Source organism: Lynx rufus, unplaced genomic scaffold (assembly GCF_022079265.1).
Source record: "Lynx rufus isolate CCGP_SWC_20201006 ecotype Redwood Valley unplaced genomic scaffold, mLynRuf1.p SCAF_8, whole genome shotgun sequence".
NCBI lineage: Eukaryota > Metazoa > Chordata > Mammalia > Carnivora > Felidae > Lynx > Lynx rufus.
The window spans coordinates 43296783-43316672 of NW_025814896.1; the positions used below are offsets into that span (position 1 = coordinate 43296783).

A 19890-nucleotide genomic window follows, 5' to 3' on the forward strand; every position below is an offset into this window, starting at 1 on the left:
TCTCTCGTGCGGGAGAATTTATTACTCAGCCAGAGTCCAAGATGGCGACCATCCGTGACGTAACAAGATATCGTGAGAGCGTAAGGGCGCGATTTGGAGGAGCCCGCGCTAACGCCTGAGAGGAGGGATTCCCCACGGATCGCGGGAGTGTCTATGGCAGTGAAGGAGGGGTTAGCTGTGGGAGTAGGAGCTTCGCAGTGCATGCCGGGACCACCGCCCCTTGGGCGGAGCCAAACTCGAGATCCAAGCGCGGGATCGAGGAAAGTACGGGTCCCGAGTGGTTGTCGGCGCTTTGGAAGTTCAGCGAAGTGTGGTGGCTTCAGAGGTACATACCGGTGGCGTGAGCTGGGCTTCTATTTAAGCCTTCTCTTCCTTAAATTCGATTTCCACACGAGGGGCCGCAGCCGTCCAGTCCCCACCCCGTGGTTCCACACGTAGGGCGGAGGCGGAGGCCGCCTTCTGGGGATCACGTTGGTGGGCCCCGCTGACCACCGCTTACCCGCTCGGACCTGGTGGGACCCTTCAGAAGCTCAGTTTCCACGTCTGTAAAACGGTGTCGCAGTAGTACCCACCTTGAAGCGTGTAAGGGCTTAAATGAGAAGTCTCCGCCCGGAATACCTAGCAGAGAGCCTGGTATGTAGGGATCAGTGGTTAACCGTGACCATGGTGGCCGCTGTAGGACGGGCTGGAGCGTTGCTTTTGTGTGTCTCACACACACCTCCCTTTCTAGGCGTCCCGTTTCTTATGATTGAATATCGGGGACGTCTTGCCCCAAGCTGTAGCATTTCACATTTAACAAGTACTGTCCTTCCTGGCAAAGAGAGTCTTTCTTTGGAAATAGCTTTGTCCAAACACGTCGAAAAAGCTTAATGGAATACAATTTGATATGCCTTATGCTAATGCGGCTTTCATTTTGGCGGTTTAAATATTTAATACGTTTGGTATCTAATGCCACTTTTCTTTTTAGTAGGAGTGCAAAAATAAAAGGCCCTTAACATTACAAGTAGACTAGAGGGAAGTGAAAAAGCATCTAAAGATGAAGGCGTTTCAGACCATCTGCCGGCAGCTCAGAAGTTCAAAGGGGTTTTCTGTAGAACCAACGACCCGTGTGGATTTCTCCACTTCCTCTTATTCCTGTAGCCGGAAGAAAAAAGTGAACCCTTATGAAGAAGTGGACCAAGGAAGGTATTCTGATTTAGTACAGTCTGTCTTGTCATCCAGAGGCCTTGCTCAGACTCCAGAATCATTGTTCGAGGAGGATAATTTACTGTATGGACCTGTGAGTAAGTGTAAGCCCCCAAAGCAAGATGAGGCGGCAAAAGTTCCAGGAAACTGGTGTCCTCTCTTCAATCCAGAGAAAAGCATGAAACCAAATGCAACAAGTACTCCTACAATTCCTTTGAGAATCCCTTTGCAAAGAAACACGATTCCAAGTGTGACCAAGGTCCTTCAACAGACCATGACATCAGAACAGATTTTCTACTTGGAGAGGTGGAAACAGCGGATGATTCTGGAATTGGGAGAAGATGGCTTTGCAGAATATTCTTCAAGTAATTTTCTCAATCCTGATTCTGTATGGTTACTATGTTTTCTAGAAAATAGAGCACTGGATCAAAAGAATGAGGGTATTTTTTGACCTGAATTAGTGAGGCGCTACTTTAAAATGATAATTAGCATTAAATAGCACTCTATATTAGCTCAATCATGACAGCCCTGTGAGGCATAGATACTAGTATTCCCATTTCACAGATGAAACTGAAGCACAGGGATCAAGTATTTGACCAAATTATGTAGAAAATTATTTTGTTTTATAAGCTACAAACTTGAGTATTGGAGTTGCCTGTTTTCTCTAATTAAGGAATCAGTCACCTGATAACAATTCTACTTTGCTAGGCATGCTATTCAGAATCTAGGAAATACCCCCTTGCTCTACTTTTCCTCTTTGACATGTAAGTTTAAAGACTGGCAATAAGCTGGAACACATAATTTGTTGTTTAGATCTCGGCAAATTGAGATAATAGATGCTCTTGATTGGTAATTGAAAATAAGTAAACTTGGGGCGCCTGGGTGGCGCAGTCGGTTAAGCGTCCGACTTCAGCCAGGTCACGATCTCGCGGTCCGTGAGTTCGAGCCCCGCGTCGGGCTCTGGGCTGATGGCTCAGAGCCTGGAGCCTGTTTCCGACTCTGTGTCTCCCTCTCTCTCTGCCCCTCCCCCGTTCATGCTCTGTCTCTCTCTGTCCCAAAAATAAATAAACGTTGAAAAAAAAAAATTAAAAAAAAAAAAGAAAATAAGTAAACTTTACCATTCAACTCCTAACTTATTAACTTCTTAGACAAGTGAGGAGAATAGTTTCCTTAAAAACAGGTTCCATTCAAAAGCAAGGTGAGACGAAAGACCATTGGCACAGGTGAACTCTCTGGTCCCCATCAAGATTATATAGTTGTTTTTTTTGTTAGAGCTATGTTTTACATCGATCATTCCTTAGCCCATGCTTCCCAGAGCAGTTATGTGTACCCCTAGTAGGTGGTACAGAGCACTTCCATTTTTAATTTTAGGAGTAATGCACTTGTTTTTAGGCACCTTAGAAAAAACTGTGTGTGGGTATCACATTAAACATGTGGTCACATCTGTTAAGTATTTATATAGGTTGTACCTGCATATGGCAAAAATGGTCAAGGTCCTAATCTCTTAGAACATTCCTCAGCTGTGTGGGGCCAAGAATCTATGCAAGGGCCACCTGCCTTTAGATAATAAGTAACATCTAAAGTATTCTCTTGTTTTCTAAACAAGCAACATAAAAACATCTTTTAATGGCATCTTAAGTTTTTTATTTGTACCACAAGAATTTAGAATTGACGTTGTTTCCACATGGGAAGTTGTTTTTCATTTTCCTTAAATCTGGAATGTCATAGCTGTGGGAATCCTGGAATTACTGAATCAGAAAAGTAAACGCAGAAACCTGCTAGGACTTGTGGGAACCTAGAACTTGTAGCCCTTGGCAGAGTAAAAAAGTGCTCTGGGGCCTCCTTGATAAAGGAAAGGAATTTCTGTTGGGAATGTGAACGAGCTCCACCATCCCAAAGCAGAGAGAAAACTATGGTGGTTTTACATATAATCAACTTTGTTGATCTAGATTATTACTCGGATATGTTTCTCAGTTAACTCAGGATCAGTTTTAAGAAACAGAATCAGGGCATTTGGGTGGCTCAGTTAGTTAAGCATCCGACTTCAGCTCAGGTCATGATCTTGCGGTTTGTGGGTTCAGGCCCTGTGCTGACAGCTCAGAGCTGGAGCCTGCTTCAGGTTCTATGTCTCCCTCTCTCTCTGCCCCTCCCCCGCTTGCACTCTGTCTCTCAAAAAAATAAACAACAACAACAAAAGGGGGGGATTGCTTTTTTTTTGTTTTCTCAAGGGGGCAATCACATGAAGATTAGTGTCCTGATCCTCTCAACCAATAAAAAAGAAAGGAAGAAAAGAAAGAAAAAGAGCATATCCTAACCCGCTAAATTGATTAATGCGTCAGGAGAGGCAGTTTTTAAGTAGTGTATTGATAAATTCCTTTCCACCTGGTCTTCCCAAAGGCTAGAGCATAGAGAAGTGCCCAGAGCTGGCATTCTGTCAAACATTTGGTCAGTTTCTCAAGCATCAATTTACCTTTTGAAGATTGCCAAGGATAACAAAGTTTGACTTTGATTTATATGTGTTGATCATAGTGGAAAAGATGGGTTTCTTCATTTTTTTTTTGCTACAGTGAGTTTTTAATCCTGCCGGTTCTATCAGTCAGAATCTTGGAGACTCATGGATTTTTTTTCTTTCATTCCTTTAATTTACTGAATGATTACTCTGACTTGATGCTTTCTGCAGTAAATGTATGCCTTTTAAATTTTACTTTGACAAATTCAATCATATTTAATGTTCTGAGCCTTACAATCTTTTTTCTTTTTAAAAAATTTTTAATTTTATTTAAATCCAAGTTAACATATAGTGTATAATAATGATTTCAGATACTACACTTGATCTTAGCCAGAAGGCCAAGAAGCGATTATAATAATGATTTCAGGAGTAGAATTTAGTGATTCATCGCTTAGGTATAACACCAAGTGCTCATCTCAACAAGTGTGCTGCTCAATGCCCATCACCCATTTAGCCCAACACCCCTCCAGCAACCCTCAGTTTGTTCTCTATTTAAGAGTCTCAGGGCACCTGGGTGGCTCAGTTGGTTAAGTGTCCAACTCCTGATTTCAGCTCAGGTCATATCTCATGGTTGGTGAGATCGAGCACCAACTTGGGCTCTGAGCTGCAGGTGCAGAGCCTGCTTGGGATTCTCTTTCTGCCCCTGCTCTTCTCGTGCTCATTTGCTCTCTCTCCTTCTCAAAATAAATTAAAAAAAAAAAAAAAGTCTGTTATGGTTTGCCTTTCTCTTTTCTCTTATTTTTCTTTCCTTTTCCCTATGTTTATCTGTTCTGTTTCTTAAGTTCCATGTATAAGTGAAATTACATATTAATTTTCTCTGGCTGACTTCTGAGCCTTATAATCTAAGGGATATAATCTAGCTTCTGATGTTCGTTGCCTCTTCTATGTGAAGAACCCAGCCAGGGGTTAAGTCTGCAGTGGAGAATGAGTTTATTTGCTTGGCAGTTGATAAAGTAGGATTTTTTTCTTCCTGTTTTTAACATGTTTGTGTTTTTCATTAAGCTAATGTATAGATGAATACTCTTACCTAGGTTTTAATTCCATCTGTCTTAAATTTCTTGTAGGCCTTTCATATGCTAGTAAGTCCAATTGAGCCAAGTACATTTGGAGTGTAATAACTCAGTTTCTCAGTTGAATTTCATTTAACTCTCCAAGTAATTCCCCAGAAGTGATTCCATTTTTTTTGTCAGTGGTAAAACTGACCTTTCAAAATCCTGGTAAAACAATAGTTGACAAATGTAATATGGTTTTGCTATTACCTTAGTGGATGAGATTGTTTTCCTCATTTTCTATGGGTGTCTCCAAGCATGTATATTTCTTACTCTGTTCCTGTGCGCATCTAAATGATGGTCCCTGATTTTGCCTTCTTCACTGTGCTGTATAACAGACTGGAATTGAACATGCACTCTGGTGCCAAGCTGCTAGTCCACCTTTTTGCTTTGGGGCAAATGAACAGCACTATGTAGGCTTCATTCATTAACTGGGAGTAATGATTCTTCTCTTGCTGGGCTGTTGTGTTTGAAAGTTAAATAATATTTTGAAAGTGCCAAGGCCACTGCTTAGCACAATGCCTTTTCTTTGTCTCCTTCCCTTATCAAGAGTCAAGTGAATACATAGAACTTCTTGGGTTTGTTAAATATGTTTGGTTTTCTTTTCTTGAAAGTGTATGAGGATATGCAGATATCAAGTCATTATGTTGTATGCCTGAAATGAATATAACGTATGGCAACTATAGGTCAAATTTTTTTAAGCATATGAGGAAAAAAATTCAGGAAAAAATTAGGCTCTTCTTGCCCTAAAAAAAAAATGCAGAAGAGTGTTACATATTTCTTCTCCTCACCCCCAAGTTCCAAAACATCCAATTTGTTGTTTTTAATTTGTATATGCCTTGATTTTCATTCCTTGCCATTCATTAAGCCTTAGTAAAAGGATTCCCCCACCTGTATTCATTAAGTGTTGATTGTAAAAAGAATTGTGAACAGAAGCAAAGTTCCTTAAATTTCCAATAATTACTTATCACAACCAGTTAAGTTACACTAATGGATACTTAAATTCACAGTACCCTAAACTAGGTGTGGTCCTATTGCCCCCAGATCTTCAATTGTAGCTTTGGCCTAATCCTAGAAATTCTTTATTTTAATGAATTTTATTGTTCAAGCTATTTCAGTCCCTTTGGTTTTCAAAGTGCGATTCTCAGGTTTCACAAGAGGCTGAAATGTGTGTTTTAGGGATTGTCACTTTAAAGGTACTTTATGTAATTTCTAATTTTACTGTTCACAAGGTTTAAGGCATTTATCTTTTAGTACTAGCTTTGTTCTTACTTGTTTTTCTTTTTCCCCTGATTTTCTTTTCAGACATATTTTTACAAGGGAAACGGTTCCATAAAGCCTTGGAAAGCATACTTTCACCCCAAGGAGACTTGAAAGAGAGAGATGAGAATCTTGAATCTGGATATGTCGAAAGTGTCCAGCATATTCTGAAAGATGTCAGTGGAGTGCGAGCTCTTGAAAGTGCTGTTCAACATGAGACCTTAAAGTATGTAGGTCTGCTGGACTGTGTGGCTGAGTATCAGTAAGTATTAGATTTTTTTTTTTTTTCCATCGAAGTGTGGAGATAAATTAACACAGGGTGGAACTGATGATGCCTATCAAATACTGTTTCTTCCTCTGAATTCCTGCTCCAAGGTGTAGTCTTGTGAAGTCAAAACCTATATGATACGTAAAAGAACTGGGGGCAGGGGGCGCCTGGGTGGCTAAGTCAGTTGAATATCCAACTCTTGATTTCAGCTCAGGTCATGATTTCAGGGTCATGAGATCAAGTCCTGTGTTAGGCTCCATGCTTTGCACAGAGCCTGCTTGAGATTCTCTCCCTCTGTCTCTCTCTCTCTAATAAAATTAAAAATTAAAAAAAAAAAAAAAAAGAATTGGGTATGGGGTAGGAAGTAAGGACAGATATAGGAGGAAGAGCCTCCTAATTCTTGTAAATCTGTGTTCCAAAATCAAAGTATTTGCTGGAGAAAAGGTATAAGTTTTCAATATCCAGCATGTTCCGCCTCCCCTAAGCCCAAGCAAACTACCAGCTGCAACATCCAATTTGATTCCTGCATTGTTTCCCCATTCCCCTAAAAATAGCACCTTTATCTATTGGCCCTGAAAATTAACTCTTTTCCTGGCTTCCAGGCAGTGTTTGACATAGATAGGAACTCTGAGCTTCCTAAAGCTTCCTGTGGTTTTTAAATTGCTGCTCTGTTACTGTTTTTCCCACTTATTCCATATTCCAACGGGAGATATAACCTGCAGATATCCCTATTCCAAAAAAAGGATGCAATACACAAGGATAGGGAAAAACCTGTGAGTATAACTCTTGGAATTCTAGTTAAAATTTGAATTAACGGGGTGCCTGGGTAGCGCAGTCGGTTAAGCGTCCGACTTCAGCCAGGTCACGATCTCGCGGTCCGTGAGTTCGAGCCCCGCGTCAGGCTCTGGGCTGATGGCTCAGAGCCTGGAGCCTGTTTCCGATTCTGTGTCTCCCTCTCTCTCTGCTCCTCCCCCGTTCATGCTCTGTCTCTCTCTGTCCCAAAAATAAATAAAAAAAAAACGTTGAAAAAAAAAATTAAAAAAAAAAAATTTGAATTAAAAAAAAATTGACAGAGCATTCATTAAGTCTGGAAACTGTTTAGGCAACCAAACAGTTTTGTGCCATAGCTGCTTTGTATCTGTGAGGAGGCCTATGTGCCTAGAAATTTAATAAGCTATTTTTAGCTGCCCTTTAGATTAACCAAGGCCGCCGTTTGATCAGTTCTACCCAAGGCCTATAAGAAGTTCATGACGCCAAACGCTTAACCGCGCTGTACACAGTGCTGACGTTTGTTTTCTGCTCTTTAAGTGAAAAGCATCAACGTTAAGAATATGAACATTGAATGTTTCAGAAAATTAAGTTTTCAGAAATTTTAAAAACACTTTTTAATAGGTAATATATGCATTTGGTTAATCCAAGCTATTAAAAGTAAATCTCCCATCCCCACTTTTTCTTTTAAAAAAGGTCTTTAGGGGCGCCTGGGTGGCGCAGTCGGTTAAGCGTCCGACTTCAGCCAGGTCACGATCTCACGGTCCGTGAGTTCGAGCCCCGCGTCGGGCTCTGGGCTGATGGCTCAGAGCCTGGAACCTGCTTCCGATTCTGTGTCTCCCTCTCTCTCTGCCCCTCCCCCGTTCATGCTCTGTCTCTCTCTGTCCCAAAAATAAATAAACGTTGAAAAAAAAAAAGGTCTTTAATGTGGTAAAGTATATATAACATAACATTTACCATAAAATTCACCATTTTTAAGTATACAGTTGAGTATTATTACATACATTCATAATGTACAACCATCAATACCACCCATCTCCAGGACATTTCATCTTATAAAACTGAAATCCTGGGCCCGTTAAAGTAATCATTGTAATCTCCTCTATTTCCAGCCTCTGGCAACCACCATTCTACTTTCAGTCTCTATGAATTTGATTGACTACTGTTAAGTACCTTATGTAGGTAGAATCAAAGTATTTGTCTTTTTGTGACTGACTTATCTTTATCCTTTGATGCACAATTTTTAAAAAACTTTCCTGTATTTTTTCTTTTGTTGCCTGTGCCTTTGGTGTCACATCCATTAAATCATTGCCAAATCCAGTGTCATTAAACTTGGGCCTTGTGTTTTCTTCTAAGGGTTTTATGTAGTTTTAAGTCTTACCTTTAGTTCATGGATCCATTTTGAGTTAATTTTTGTATATGGGGTTAGGTAGGAGTCCAACTTCATTCTTTTGCATGTGGATAGCCACACTCTTCAGGGCCATTTGTTGAAAAGACTGCCGTTTCCGCATTGAATAAACTTGATACCATTGTCCAAAATCATGTGACTATGTGTGGTGAGGGTTTATTTCTGGGCTGTCTATTCATTTCTATTGGTATATATATCTGTCTTTATACCAGCACCACACTATTTTAGTTATTATAGCTTTGTAGTAAGTTTTGAAATCAAGTATGGGTCCTCCAGTTTTCTTTTTCAAGGTTGTTTTGGCTGTTCAGAGTCCCTTGAGATTCCATATGGATTTTAGGATGGGTTTTTCTATTTGTGCAAAAATTGTTGTTGAGATTTTTATAGAGATTATATTAAATTTGTGTATCACGTTGGGTAGTATGAACATCTGAACAATATCAAATCTTCTAATCCATGAACATGGTGTATGTTACCATTTATGCCTTTAATTTCTTTCAGCAATGATTTGTAGTTTTCATTGTAGAAGTCTTTAGTCTCCTGGGTTAATTCTCAAGTATTTTATACATTTTGATGTTATTATAAATGGAATTGTTTTGTAATTTTCTTTCCAGATTGTTCATTGTTTATGTATAGAAATGCTCCTGACTTTTCATTGTTGGCTTTGTATCTGCTACTTTGCTGAATTTATTTATATAGTCCTACCAGTTTTTGTGTCAATTCTTCATAGAGTTTTTTTGTTTAAGCTTATTTTTATTTATTTTGAGAGAGAGAGAGAGAGAGAGTGCATGCATGAGCAGGGGAGGGGCAGAGAGAGAGAGAGAGAGAGTGAGAATCCCAAGCAGGCCTCACCCTCAGTGCGGAGCCTGACATGGGGCTCCATCCCACAGCTGCAAGATCACATCCTGAGCCAAAATCAAGAAGCGGATGCGTAGCCAACTTAGCCATCCAGGCGCTCCTAGAATTTTTAAATTTTTTTTTTTTCAACGTTTATTTATTTTTGGGACAGAGAGAGACAGAGCATGAACGGGGGAGGGGCAGAGAGAGAAGGAGACACAGAATCGGAAACAGGCTCCAGGCTCTGAGCCATCAGCCCAGAGCCTGACGCGGGGCTGGAACTCACAGACCGCGAGATCGTGACCTGGCTGAAGTCGGACGCTTAACCGACTGCGCCACCCAGGCGCCCCTAGAATTTTTAATATAAAAGATCATGTCAACTGCAAACAGAGATAATTTTACTTCCTTTCCAGTTTGGATGCTTTTTTTTTTTTTTTTTTTAAGATTTTTAAGGTTGATTTATTTTGAGAGAGACGTGGCACGAGTGGGGGAGGGGCAGGGACAGAGGGAGACACAGAATCCGAAGCAGGCTCTAGGCTCCAGGCTCCAAGCTGTCAGCACAGAGTCCGACATGGGGCTCGAACCCACGAGCCGTGAGATCATGACCTGAGCCGAAGTCGGACGCTCAGCTGACTGAGCCACCCAGGCGCCCCATCAGTTTGGATGCTTTTTATTTCTTTGTCTTGCCTACTTGCTTTGGCTTGAATATCCAGATGCTGTTAAATAGAAATGGTGAATGTAGACAGCCGTGCCTTGTTCCTGATCTTAGAGGAAAACTTTCCAGTCTTTTACCATTGAGTATGATGTTTACTGTGGGTTTTTCATATATAGCCTTTACTATGTTGAGGTAGTTTTTTTCTATCCCTAGCTTGTTGAGTATTTTTTTCATTAAAGGATATTTAATTTTGTCAAATGCTTTTTCTTCATCAATTAAGGTAATTATGTAGTTTTCCTCATTCTGTTAAGGTATATTACGCTGGTTAATTTTCATTGTGTTTTTTTTGTTTTTTTGTTTTTTTTTTATTTATTTTTGGGACAGAGAGAGACAGAGCATGAACAGGGGAGGGGCAGAGAGAGAGGGAGACACAGAATCGGAAACAGGCTCCAGGCTCTGAGCCATCAGCCCAGAGCCTGACGCGGGGCTCAAACTCCGGGACCGCGAGATCCTGACCTGGCTGAAGTCGGACGCTTAACCGACTGCACCACCCAGGCACCCCAATTTTCATTGTGTTGAATCATTTTTGCATTCCAGGAATAAAGCCCACTTTGTCATTGTGTATAATCCTTTTAGTATGTTGCTGAATTTGGTTTACTAGTATTTTGTTGAGGATTTTTGCATCAGTGTTCGTAAGGATTATTTTTTTTGTAATATTTATTTATTTTTGAGAGAGAGGGTGGGGGAAGGGCAGAGACTGGGGAGACCAAGGATCCAAAGCTACAACAGAGAGCCTGGTGTGGGGCTTGAACTCACAAACCGAACCACGAGATCATGACCTGAGCCAAAGTCAGATGCTTAACCAACTGAGCCACCCAGGCACCCCTCATAAGGATTATTGTTCTGCAGTCAGTGTCTTTGTCTGGCTTTGGTATCACAGTAATGCTGGATTCATAAAGTATGAGTCAAGAAGAGTTCCCTACTTTTCAATTTTTGGGGAAAATTGTTGGTATTGGTATTAGTTATGTAAATGTTTGGTGGAATTCACCCATAAAGTCATCAGGTCTAGAGCTTTTATTTGCTAGTAGATTTTTGATTACTGATGAAATCTCCTTACTAATTATAGAGCTATTCAGATACTCTGTTTCTTCATGACTTAGTCCTAGTACGTTTTATGTTTCTAGGAATTTATTTATTTCATCTCGTTCATCCAACTTGTTTGCATATGATTTTTCATAGTACTCTTCTCCTTTTTATTTCTGAAGTAGTAGTAATGTCCCCAATTTCATTTCTGATTTATGGAATTTGAGTCTTTCTTTTTTTCTAATCCATCTAGCTAAAAGTTTGTCAATTTTGTTCATCTTTTCAAAAAACCAATGTTTAGTTTCAGTGATTTTTTTTTCTATTGTTTTTCCATTCTGTATTTCAATTATCTTAAATCTCTTATTTCCTTCTATAAGCTTTGGGTGTACATTTTCGTTTTTTGGTTCCTTAAGTTGTAAGGTTAAGATATTGATTTAATTCTCCTATTTTTTAATGTATTTATTGCTATGTACTTCTTCTGTAATACTGTTACAGTATTAAAAGAATGGTGTTCTTTAAGTTTTGGTATGCTGTATTTTCATTTTTATTCATTTCTAAGTATCTTCTAATTTCCCCTGTGATTTTTTTTTCTTTGGCTGATTGTGTTAATTTCCACAAATTTGTGACTTTTTTTCAAGTTTTACTTCTGTTATTGATTTCTAACTTCATCTTGTGATTAGAGAAGATACTTTGTATGGCATCTTTTTAAATATATTGAGACTTATTCTTTATGGCCTAACATATGGTTTGTCCTGGAAAATTCCTGTGTGTGCTTGAAAAGATACATATTCAGTTGTTGGGGAGCAAGTGCTATATATCTGTTAATCTAGTTGGTTTATTGTGTTGTTTTAAGTCCTTTATTTCCTTACTCACCTTCTGTCTGGTTCTACCCATTATTGAAAATAGATATTGAAGTCTCCAACTATTATTATAGAACTGTTTTGGGGGCACCTGGCTAGCTCAGTCAGAAGAGCATGCGACTCTTGATCTCAGAGTCAGAGTTCAAGCCCCATGTTGGGTATAGAGATTTTTTAAATAAATAAAACTTAAAAAAGAAAGAAAGAAAGAAATGTATTTCTCCCTTCAACTTTTTTCAGTTTTTCCTTCATATATTTTGTTAGTCTGTTACTAGATGCATAAATGTTTATAAGTGTTATATCTTGATGTATTGAACCTTTTATTAAAGACTGTTTTGTCTGGTTTTAGAGCCACCTTTGCTCTTTTTCAGTTATTATGTGCATGGAATATCTTTTTCTGTCTTTTCACAGTCAGCCTATTTGTATCTTTGGTTATACTGTGAATCTCTTGTAGACAACATATAGTGGAATCATATGTTTTATCCATTCTGCCAAATGTAAATGGGGCACCTGGGTGGCTCAGGCAGTTAAGCATCTGACTCTTGATTTTCGGCTCAGGTCATGATCTCACAGTTCATGAGATCGAGCCCTGCGTCTAGCTATGTGCTGATAGCATGGAACCTACTTGGGATTCTCTCCAAAAATAAATAGATAAACATTAAAAAAAAAAATAGTTACAAGGAGGAACTTCTTTTATTTTGTTATTTATTTTTTACATGCATTATAGCTTTTTGGTCTCATTTCCTGTATGCTACAGTCTTCTTTTATGTTTTATTTCCTTTTTTGTAATGAAACATTTCAAATCCTTTCTCATTTCCTTTTGTGTATATTCTATAGCTATCTTCTTTTTGATTACCATGGGGATTACATTTAACATCCCAGTTATAGTGCTTTGATTTGAATTTATACCAATTTAACTTCAGTGGCATACACAGACTATGCTCCTTTGACAGCTCTGTCCCTAACCCTTTCAGTTGTTGATATCACAAAATTGTCTTTATATATGTGCGGTTGGCGGGTTAAGGTTAAGAGTTAGAGAGGGAGTCAACATACCATCAAAAGTACCTTGGAACATGTCTAACTCGGGGTCCAGTAGAAGTGGCAAGAATTTGCCTAGTGGATCCAATACAATATGTAGTATTGGGATTTACAGGTGTAAGGAAAATGTAACCATGGAGCAGCCGAGACAAAAGAAAATGGCCGACTTGGAGCATGAATGAGAACTAGCTCCAATGGAGCCTGAAGTGGGGGAGAGACTTAAGTAAAAGGAGCTCATGTTTCAGCAGCAATAGCTGATAGTTCAGCTGGAGTTGGAAATGCAAGAAAATGAACAGGAGAACTGTAGAGAGCTCAAGAACAATTAGAGAAGGAGATGAGAATGTGTGTAGAAAATAAGAGTGAAGATGTTTCACATTCAGAGGATAGATACAGCAGCCAACCCGGAAAACACAAGTTGAAATTAATGATCTGTATGGGGCACCTCACTTGAGCAGAGTGGAAGAACATGATGAGCCAATGCTATCTGATGTTTCATTAAATGTGGATCAAGATTTGTATGATCAACCAACCTGAGAAGAATAAATTTGTCTGCTTGCTTCAAGTTTTTTGTTTTAACTGTAGAAAACAAAGTGGAGTTACAAACCATTGTTACAATAATACTTGCTTTTATAATTGCCCGTGTATTTACCTTTATTGAAGTTTTTGAGCATCTTTAAGACCAAAAAGGTCTTTGGCTAGATCTGCTATCACATCTTTTTCAGGGGCAATTTATGTTGATTTCTTTTTTTCCTCTTTGGGCCATAACTTTCCTGTTTCTTTGTATGCTTTGTGACTTTTTTTATTGAAAACTGGGCATTTGAATCTAGTATGTAATTCTGGAAATCAGGTTCTCCCTCTACCCCTGGGTTTGCCAGATTTTGTTCATTGTTTTTATTGGGGGTGGTGTTGTTGTAGGTTCTTTCCTAAGGATCAGTCTGAGGTATGAACTTAAGGTCTTCTCAGGTCTTTTCTGAGCCTGTGCCTCTCCCTGGACATGCACAGTTACTGTCACTTTTTAATTTTCCGCATATATGCAGTTGCTTTTGGATGTTGTAGTCTTTAGCATCTAATTCCCAAAAAGGAAAAAAAGAAAAATGAAGGGGTGGAAAAAAATGTGCGTTGGCCCTTTAAATCCCCAGGAAGTCAGGCAGGTGGAAGGAGAGGGGCTTGCAGCAGTGGGTGGAGTTGCAATAACAATAGCTACCCTCCTCTTGTCTACACCTCTGTGAACAGAAACTGCAGTCGGTGTTGATAACACGGAGAAGGGGTCCTTTGTGTCCCCTCCCATTCCCACGAGCCTTGTACACCCTGCTCCAGGATCATGTGCACAGCTGCCTGCCTCATGAGGAGGAGGGGGATGGGTAGCTGCTAAGAGCTGAAATTGACCAAAATTAACCACAGTTTACCATCCAAACCTTCAGTAGCCTCTGGATTTCCAATAATTGGATCAGACAGATTCTGCCGTTGTAATTGTTGTCAAGGTGGGCCTACAGATTTCTGGTGCGTCCTACTCTTCCATCCTCCTAGAATCCTCTACCCCCATCCTGGTTTTAACCTTTGGTTAAAAGTTCTTGTGATCCTGAGATATTTTTATGACTGCATGCACTATCATTGGTCCCCACCCCCACTTACTAACAGTGCCAAACCCTGCTTTTCTCATTCTGAAAACATTCTAGAGATCCTTATTAGAGTTTATATGATCTGCAACATCCTTTTCTCTTTTAATAATTTTCCACCACTCAGAATTAGCAGTTGTTAACACTTCGTCACATCTGCTTCCAATTTTTTTTAAATATAACATAAAATAAGCTTGCATCACCTATAACCCTCTTATCTCCTCTCATAGACCCCTGGCCAAGGACAATCACTGTGATAAATTTGCTACTGTGTCCTTCTAGGCTACTTCCTATATTATTTAACACACCCACAACACTGTATAATGCATGCACAGGTACATTGCCAGTCTACTCTGCATACAAACACCACTGTGTATTGTTACATACATGTCTGTAATAGTCACAATACAGAGAAGCTTCTGGATATGTCTTATCACAAAGCTGGTAAGATACGAGGGTCGAGAGCCAGGCTGGCTGGGTTTCATTTCTGGCTTTTCATCTTAACGTTAGGCTAGTTACTTAGGCTCTCTGTACTTCAATTTGTTCATCTGTAAAATAAGACAGGCGCTGGGTGGCTCAGTTGGTTTAGCGTCCAACTCTTGATCTCAGTTCAGGTCTTGATCTCAGGGTTGTGTGTTCAAGACCGGTGTTGGGCTCCACACCCAGCCTGGAGCCTACTTAAGAAAAAAATAAAATAAGACAAAAGATAGGATCTACCTCATAGAGTTGTTATAGAGACTAAATGAGACATTCTCTGTATAGTACTTAAAATGAATACTATCTACTCAGTAACTGTTAGCATGATTATTTTGATCTTGTTCTCTGTTTTCAACTTATTTGGTATTCCTTTTTACTAATGAACCACATCCATTTCCTTTTGGGGAAATTCAGGTAATTTCTAGTTTTTCACAATCACGAACTGCAGCAGTGAGCGTGTCTCCTTGTATACTGTTGTGAGAGTTTCTCTAGGCAGACGCACAGGTTCATTTGCTGGTTTGTTCTGGTGGATGATATATACAGTTAGTCTGAAGTAGGCCTGGATATGAATACTTAAATTTTCCAGGCATTTGTCACTTTTATGACATTTTCCCAGGCATTTATCCCCAGGGTATCAAACCATTCTCTCCAGCAGGTACCTAAAAAGGAAATTGCTATGTTAAAGGGTATGTGCATTGTAAGTTTTCCCAGATGAAGGTGTGCTTATTTCTGCACAGTTTTAATGACACAGTGTTAGATATAATTTATTAACATTGTATCTCATAATTTCAGTCTGCATTTCACTTAGGTTAGACTGAACATCTTTTCATTTGTTATGAACTGTCTTTGTTCAGTTTTAATTTGGAGTTATACTACTAAAAATCTTTTCCACATTATTAAGTTCTGCAAGTTATAGTATGAAGTATGTTTTGCAAGAGACAGTGGTCCATATCAGAAATCTTTATTTTAGGGTATTTTGATTTGCTCCAGGTTGAGAACTGAGGTTCTGGGGTTACTGGGGCCCTCTCTTCATTTGCATAGATTATAATTGTTTTGTAATATTACAAAGTTTGACAGAAATAGTAAAACTACCTCTAGACCTGCACTAAGAGAATACCCACTAGCTACATACGGCCTTTAAATACTTAGTGTGGCCAATCTCAGCTGAGGTATGCTGTAAATGGGCAAAGTAGGTTTCAGTGACTTAGTACAAAAAAGAAGGTATGGTATCCCATTAATAATTTTTTTTGTATTACATAATGAAATGATCAAATTTGGGGTATGTTGGGTTAAATAAAACATTAAAATTTCACCTGTTTCCTTTTTTCTTTTTTGATGTAACTACTAGAAAATTTGAAATAACACATAGCTTGCATTTTATATCATTTAGACAGTGCTACTCTAGGCTGACTTATAAATACATTGCATAGGTTGTAACTCTAGAGCTATGGTCACAGGTACGTAACATGCATACTTTGTACAACATCTCCGTTTGGACCGCTGGTTTTGAAATTGAAGTTATGAAGGGCCCCTGGGTGGCTCAGACGGTTAAGTAGCTGACTCTTGGTTTTGGCTCAGGTTATGATCTCACAGTTTGTGAGTTCGAGCCCCACATTGGGCTCTGTGCTGATAGTGTAGAGCCTGCTTGGGATTCTATCTCTATCCCCCCCCCCCGACTCGTGCACACTCTCTTTCTCAGAATAAATAAAATTTTTTAAAACTTGAAATCATGAAAGATTGAACAAGTAGTCACCAGTTGTCAGTCTACTGTCCCTGTGATCCTTCTGATCTCTGCGTTTGGCAAGTATAAAATCCTACCAGGAGAGGGGTAATGGGGAGAATGCACTGGTTATTTGACTTTCTTTAGAAACTGGCAGGAATTTTTTCCCCCCAATATCCCTACTAGGAAGACCCCCTGCCCTGTGTGTAAACTTTCAGGGCAGGGACCAGGTCTTCTTATCTGTATCTCTGCTTATAGTTGGTGCCTATTAAATGCTAACAGATTTTAGCCTCAGCTTTGGTTTCTGAGCAAGAGGATTTCTGAAGCACTATGCTTCATCCTTTATGATGGGGACTTTGCTACTGATCTGTTGTGCTTCATCAACTGAGATAGTGATAGAGACATAGTTTCAATTCCCCTGTCAACTGTTAAAGAAAAGGAAGCCATGAGGGTCCAAAGGAATTTCGAGAAAGTTTAGAAACTAGAACTGTGGAAAAGTCCCCTAGCACTTCCACATGGGCCTGCCCCTGTCATTGTCAGCCGGGTACTTCAGGAAGCACTTCCCATCACACCCCTGGCAGGCCTGTCACTGAGCTGAGTATAGGGCTCATCGGAAAGAGAACATCACACTTCTCTAATCCTCAGAAGTAGAGATCAGGGCAGCTGTCTTTTTGAAAAGTGGAGAAAGGGGTGCCTGGGTGGCTCAGTCAGTTAAGCGTCCGACTCTTGATCTTGACTCACTCAGGTCATGATCTCACGGTTCCTGAGTTCAAGCCCTGCCTCAGGCTCTGTGCTGACAGCGCGGAGCCTGCTTGGGAGCCTCTCACTCTCTGCCTCTGCCTCTGCCTCTCTCTTTCAAAATAAGTAAACATTAAAGAAAAAAAAAAATTTTTTTTTAAAGAGAAGTGGGGAGAGGTCATTGAGTGATAATAAACTATACCTGAGAAAAGGCTTAACCTATTAGGGTTTCTCAGTTTGGACGGTTACCTACTAAGACTTCCTTTGGTTTCTCTTTAGGGGCAAGCTGTGTGTGATTGATTGGAAGACATCGGAGAAACCAAAACCTTATATCCGAAATACGTTTGACAACCCGCTGCAGGTTGTGGCCTATGTTGGTGCCATAAATAATGATGCCAACTACAGCTTTCAGGTCAGGACACTGCACCTCTGCTTATGTAAAGCCTTGGTCAATGCTTATGTATGGCCATTTAACTCCTTATGATTTTTATTCTGTTTGTGTCCCCCTGTTTACTCCATTCCTTGTCCTTTTACCACCTTAAGAAGCACTTCCCTCTGTTCCTGAGCTTTCTGTCATTGCTAATAGTGCTTTAGTGTTCACAGTCCATTCTTGGATATCTTATTTGTCATCTTTGTGTTCTTATGTATCCTGATACAATCTTTCATCAACCCATCTTCGAAACCGTTAGAAGATATTATTGTAGATTGTTTTGTTCTGAGTTTGCCCTGAAGCAAGACGGAAATGAACATCAACTCTGGCCCTACCGTATAAATACTGGAACTGCCCTGTGTTTCTTCCTAGGTTCAGTGTGGCTTAATTGTGGTTGCCTACAAGGATGGATCCCCTGCTCACCCCCATTTCATGGACACTGAGCTCTGTTCCCAGTACTGGGCCAAGTGGCTTCTTCGACTAGAAGAATACACGAAGAAGGAAAAGAACCAGAATATTCAGAAACCAGATTAGAGGACAGGACACTGTTTGGGAACATTGAGTAGTTCCTCACAGTTTGGGAAGATATATTGTTGTTTACTGTAGAGATGTGACAGGATCTAAGAGCTTCATTACACAAGTGGAAGTATTTGTTGAAATGTAGTACAGCCAAAAAGATTGAAAAGCCAGAAGAGTTTAGATTTTAAAGGTTGGACTTGAGCATATAAAAAAAAAGCACAAGGAAGTAAGGTCTGTCACTTATCTGGAAAAGGGCAAGCAGGACTCACACAGCATTGGTGTCCCTTGGACTCCCCCAGCAAACTTTCTGTTATCCCAAGGAGGATGCCCAGTCTTTGAATTGAGATTGGAGAGGGTGAGGCTTGGTGTGCAAGAAGTTCCCTCAGGGTACCCTGGGAGGGAAGGGGCCACACGCCCCCAGGCTATGTGTGGGGTGGGGGGAACTTGCATCGGCCAACTCCTACTGCCAGTGCAGCCTCCTAAAACTGGTTTTATATATTGAAGTTTTCTTTTTTTTTTTTTTTTTTAATTTATTTTTAAGACAGAGACAGAGCATGAGCAGGGAAGGGGCAGAGAGAGGGAGACACAGAATCTGAAGCAGGTTCCAGGCTCTGAGCTGTCAGCACAGAGCCTGACACAGGGCTCAAACCCACGAACCATGAGATCATGACCTGAGCCAAAGTCAGACGCTCAACTGACTGAGCCACCCAGGCGCCCCTGAAGTTTTCTATATATTTCATTTGGGGAAAAAAAGCTTCCTTTTAACTTTTTTGGAAAATAAATATGTGAGTCCTTAGCCTCAAATAAGCATTGCTCTCTGGGAAGATGGAGCATCATTGCCAGTCCCCCCTAGCATACACTAAATAACTCCCACAGGTATCCAGACCCCAGTCTGAGATGCGTAACTATAGATATTTTAGTAGCTTTATCCTGGTTTGAGTCAGTGAACCATGTGCACAGAGAAAAAGTATCATTTGTGAGATTTTTCAGCTAGGGAGAACAATAATCTAATTTTTCTGTGTTTGATAAGTAATAAAAATTATTAGTTGTCACTGGGATCAGGAAACTTGAATAAATGGCCAGTGTAGCTTTGGGGGAAGGTTCCCTGTTTTATGGGATGGGTTAGCATTTGAGTGACAGCTGTGGTCTTAAAATAATAGGGTGCCAAAATCACTTTTTTCTTAGCTGTTAATTGTAAGAAATAAAATACAAAATGTAAGTAAAGCAATGAAGCTTTTGTTTCTGTTTCTTTGTATTTAGATTTGTGTGTTTCTAGAGTAATTTCATAAACCTGGAAATTGTTTAGATTTGGTTTTAGAAGTTCAGAAATCACAATTTTTTCTTAGGTTTAATTATTTATTTTGAGAGAGCACGAAACGGGTAGAGAGAGGAGAGAGGGAATCCCAAGCAGGCTCCGCACTGTCAGCGCAGAGCCAGGGCCCGAACTCACAAACTGCAAGATCATGACCTGAGCCG

General features: G+C 39.9%; 1 protein-coding gene and 2 pseudogenes across 2 annotated transcripts; 2 read left to right on the forward strand and 1 right to left on the reverse strand.

The window, feature by feature from the left end:
- The first annotated feature begins 12 nt into the window (after positions 1 to 12).
- MGME1 (mitochondrial genome maintenance exonuclease 1) lies at positions 13 to 18927 on the forward strand. Of its 2 annotated transcripts, none has more exons than XM_047068482.1 (5): positions 13 to 325; positions 968 to 1550; positions 6049 to 6265; positions 17745 to 17877; positions 18268 to 18927. In XM_047068482.1, the coding sequence occupies exons 2-5, from the start codon at positions 1037 to 1039 to the stop codon at positions 18427 to 18429; spliced, it is 1026 nt and encodes a 341-aa protein (XP_046924438.1). In that variant the 5' UTR covers positions 13 to 325; positions 968 to 1036; the 3' UTR covers positions 18430 to 18927. The 2 variants fall into 2 exon arrangements, with proteins under 2 accessions (XP_046924438.1, XP_046924437.1); XM_047068481.1 differs by having other exon boundaries at positions 971 to 1550.
- On the reverse strand, positions 3947 to 4044 carry LOC124504503 (uncharacterized; annotated as a pseudogene).
- LOC124503190 (DPY30 domain-containing protein 1-like) lies at positions 8589 to 13578 on the forward strand (annotated as a pseudogene).
- Positions 18928 to 19890: the final 963 nt, after the last annotated feature.

Excerpts from the sequence above, each read along its gene's own strand:
- MGME1 (XM_047068482.1), top strand. The coding sequence starts at position 1,037 with ATGAAGGCGTTTCAGACCATCTGCCGGCAGCTCAGAAGTTCAAAGGGG. Across the intron at positions 1,551-6,048 it reads CTTTGCAGAATATTCTTCAA|ACATATTTTTACAAGGGAAA; the intron begins GTAATTTTCTCA and ends TTTTCTTTTCAG. Across the intron at positions 17,878-18,267 it reads ATGCCAACTACAGCTTTCAG|GTTCAGTGTGGCTTAATTGT; the intron begins GTCAGGACACTG and ends GTTTCTTCCTAG.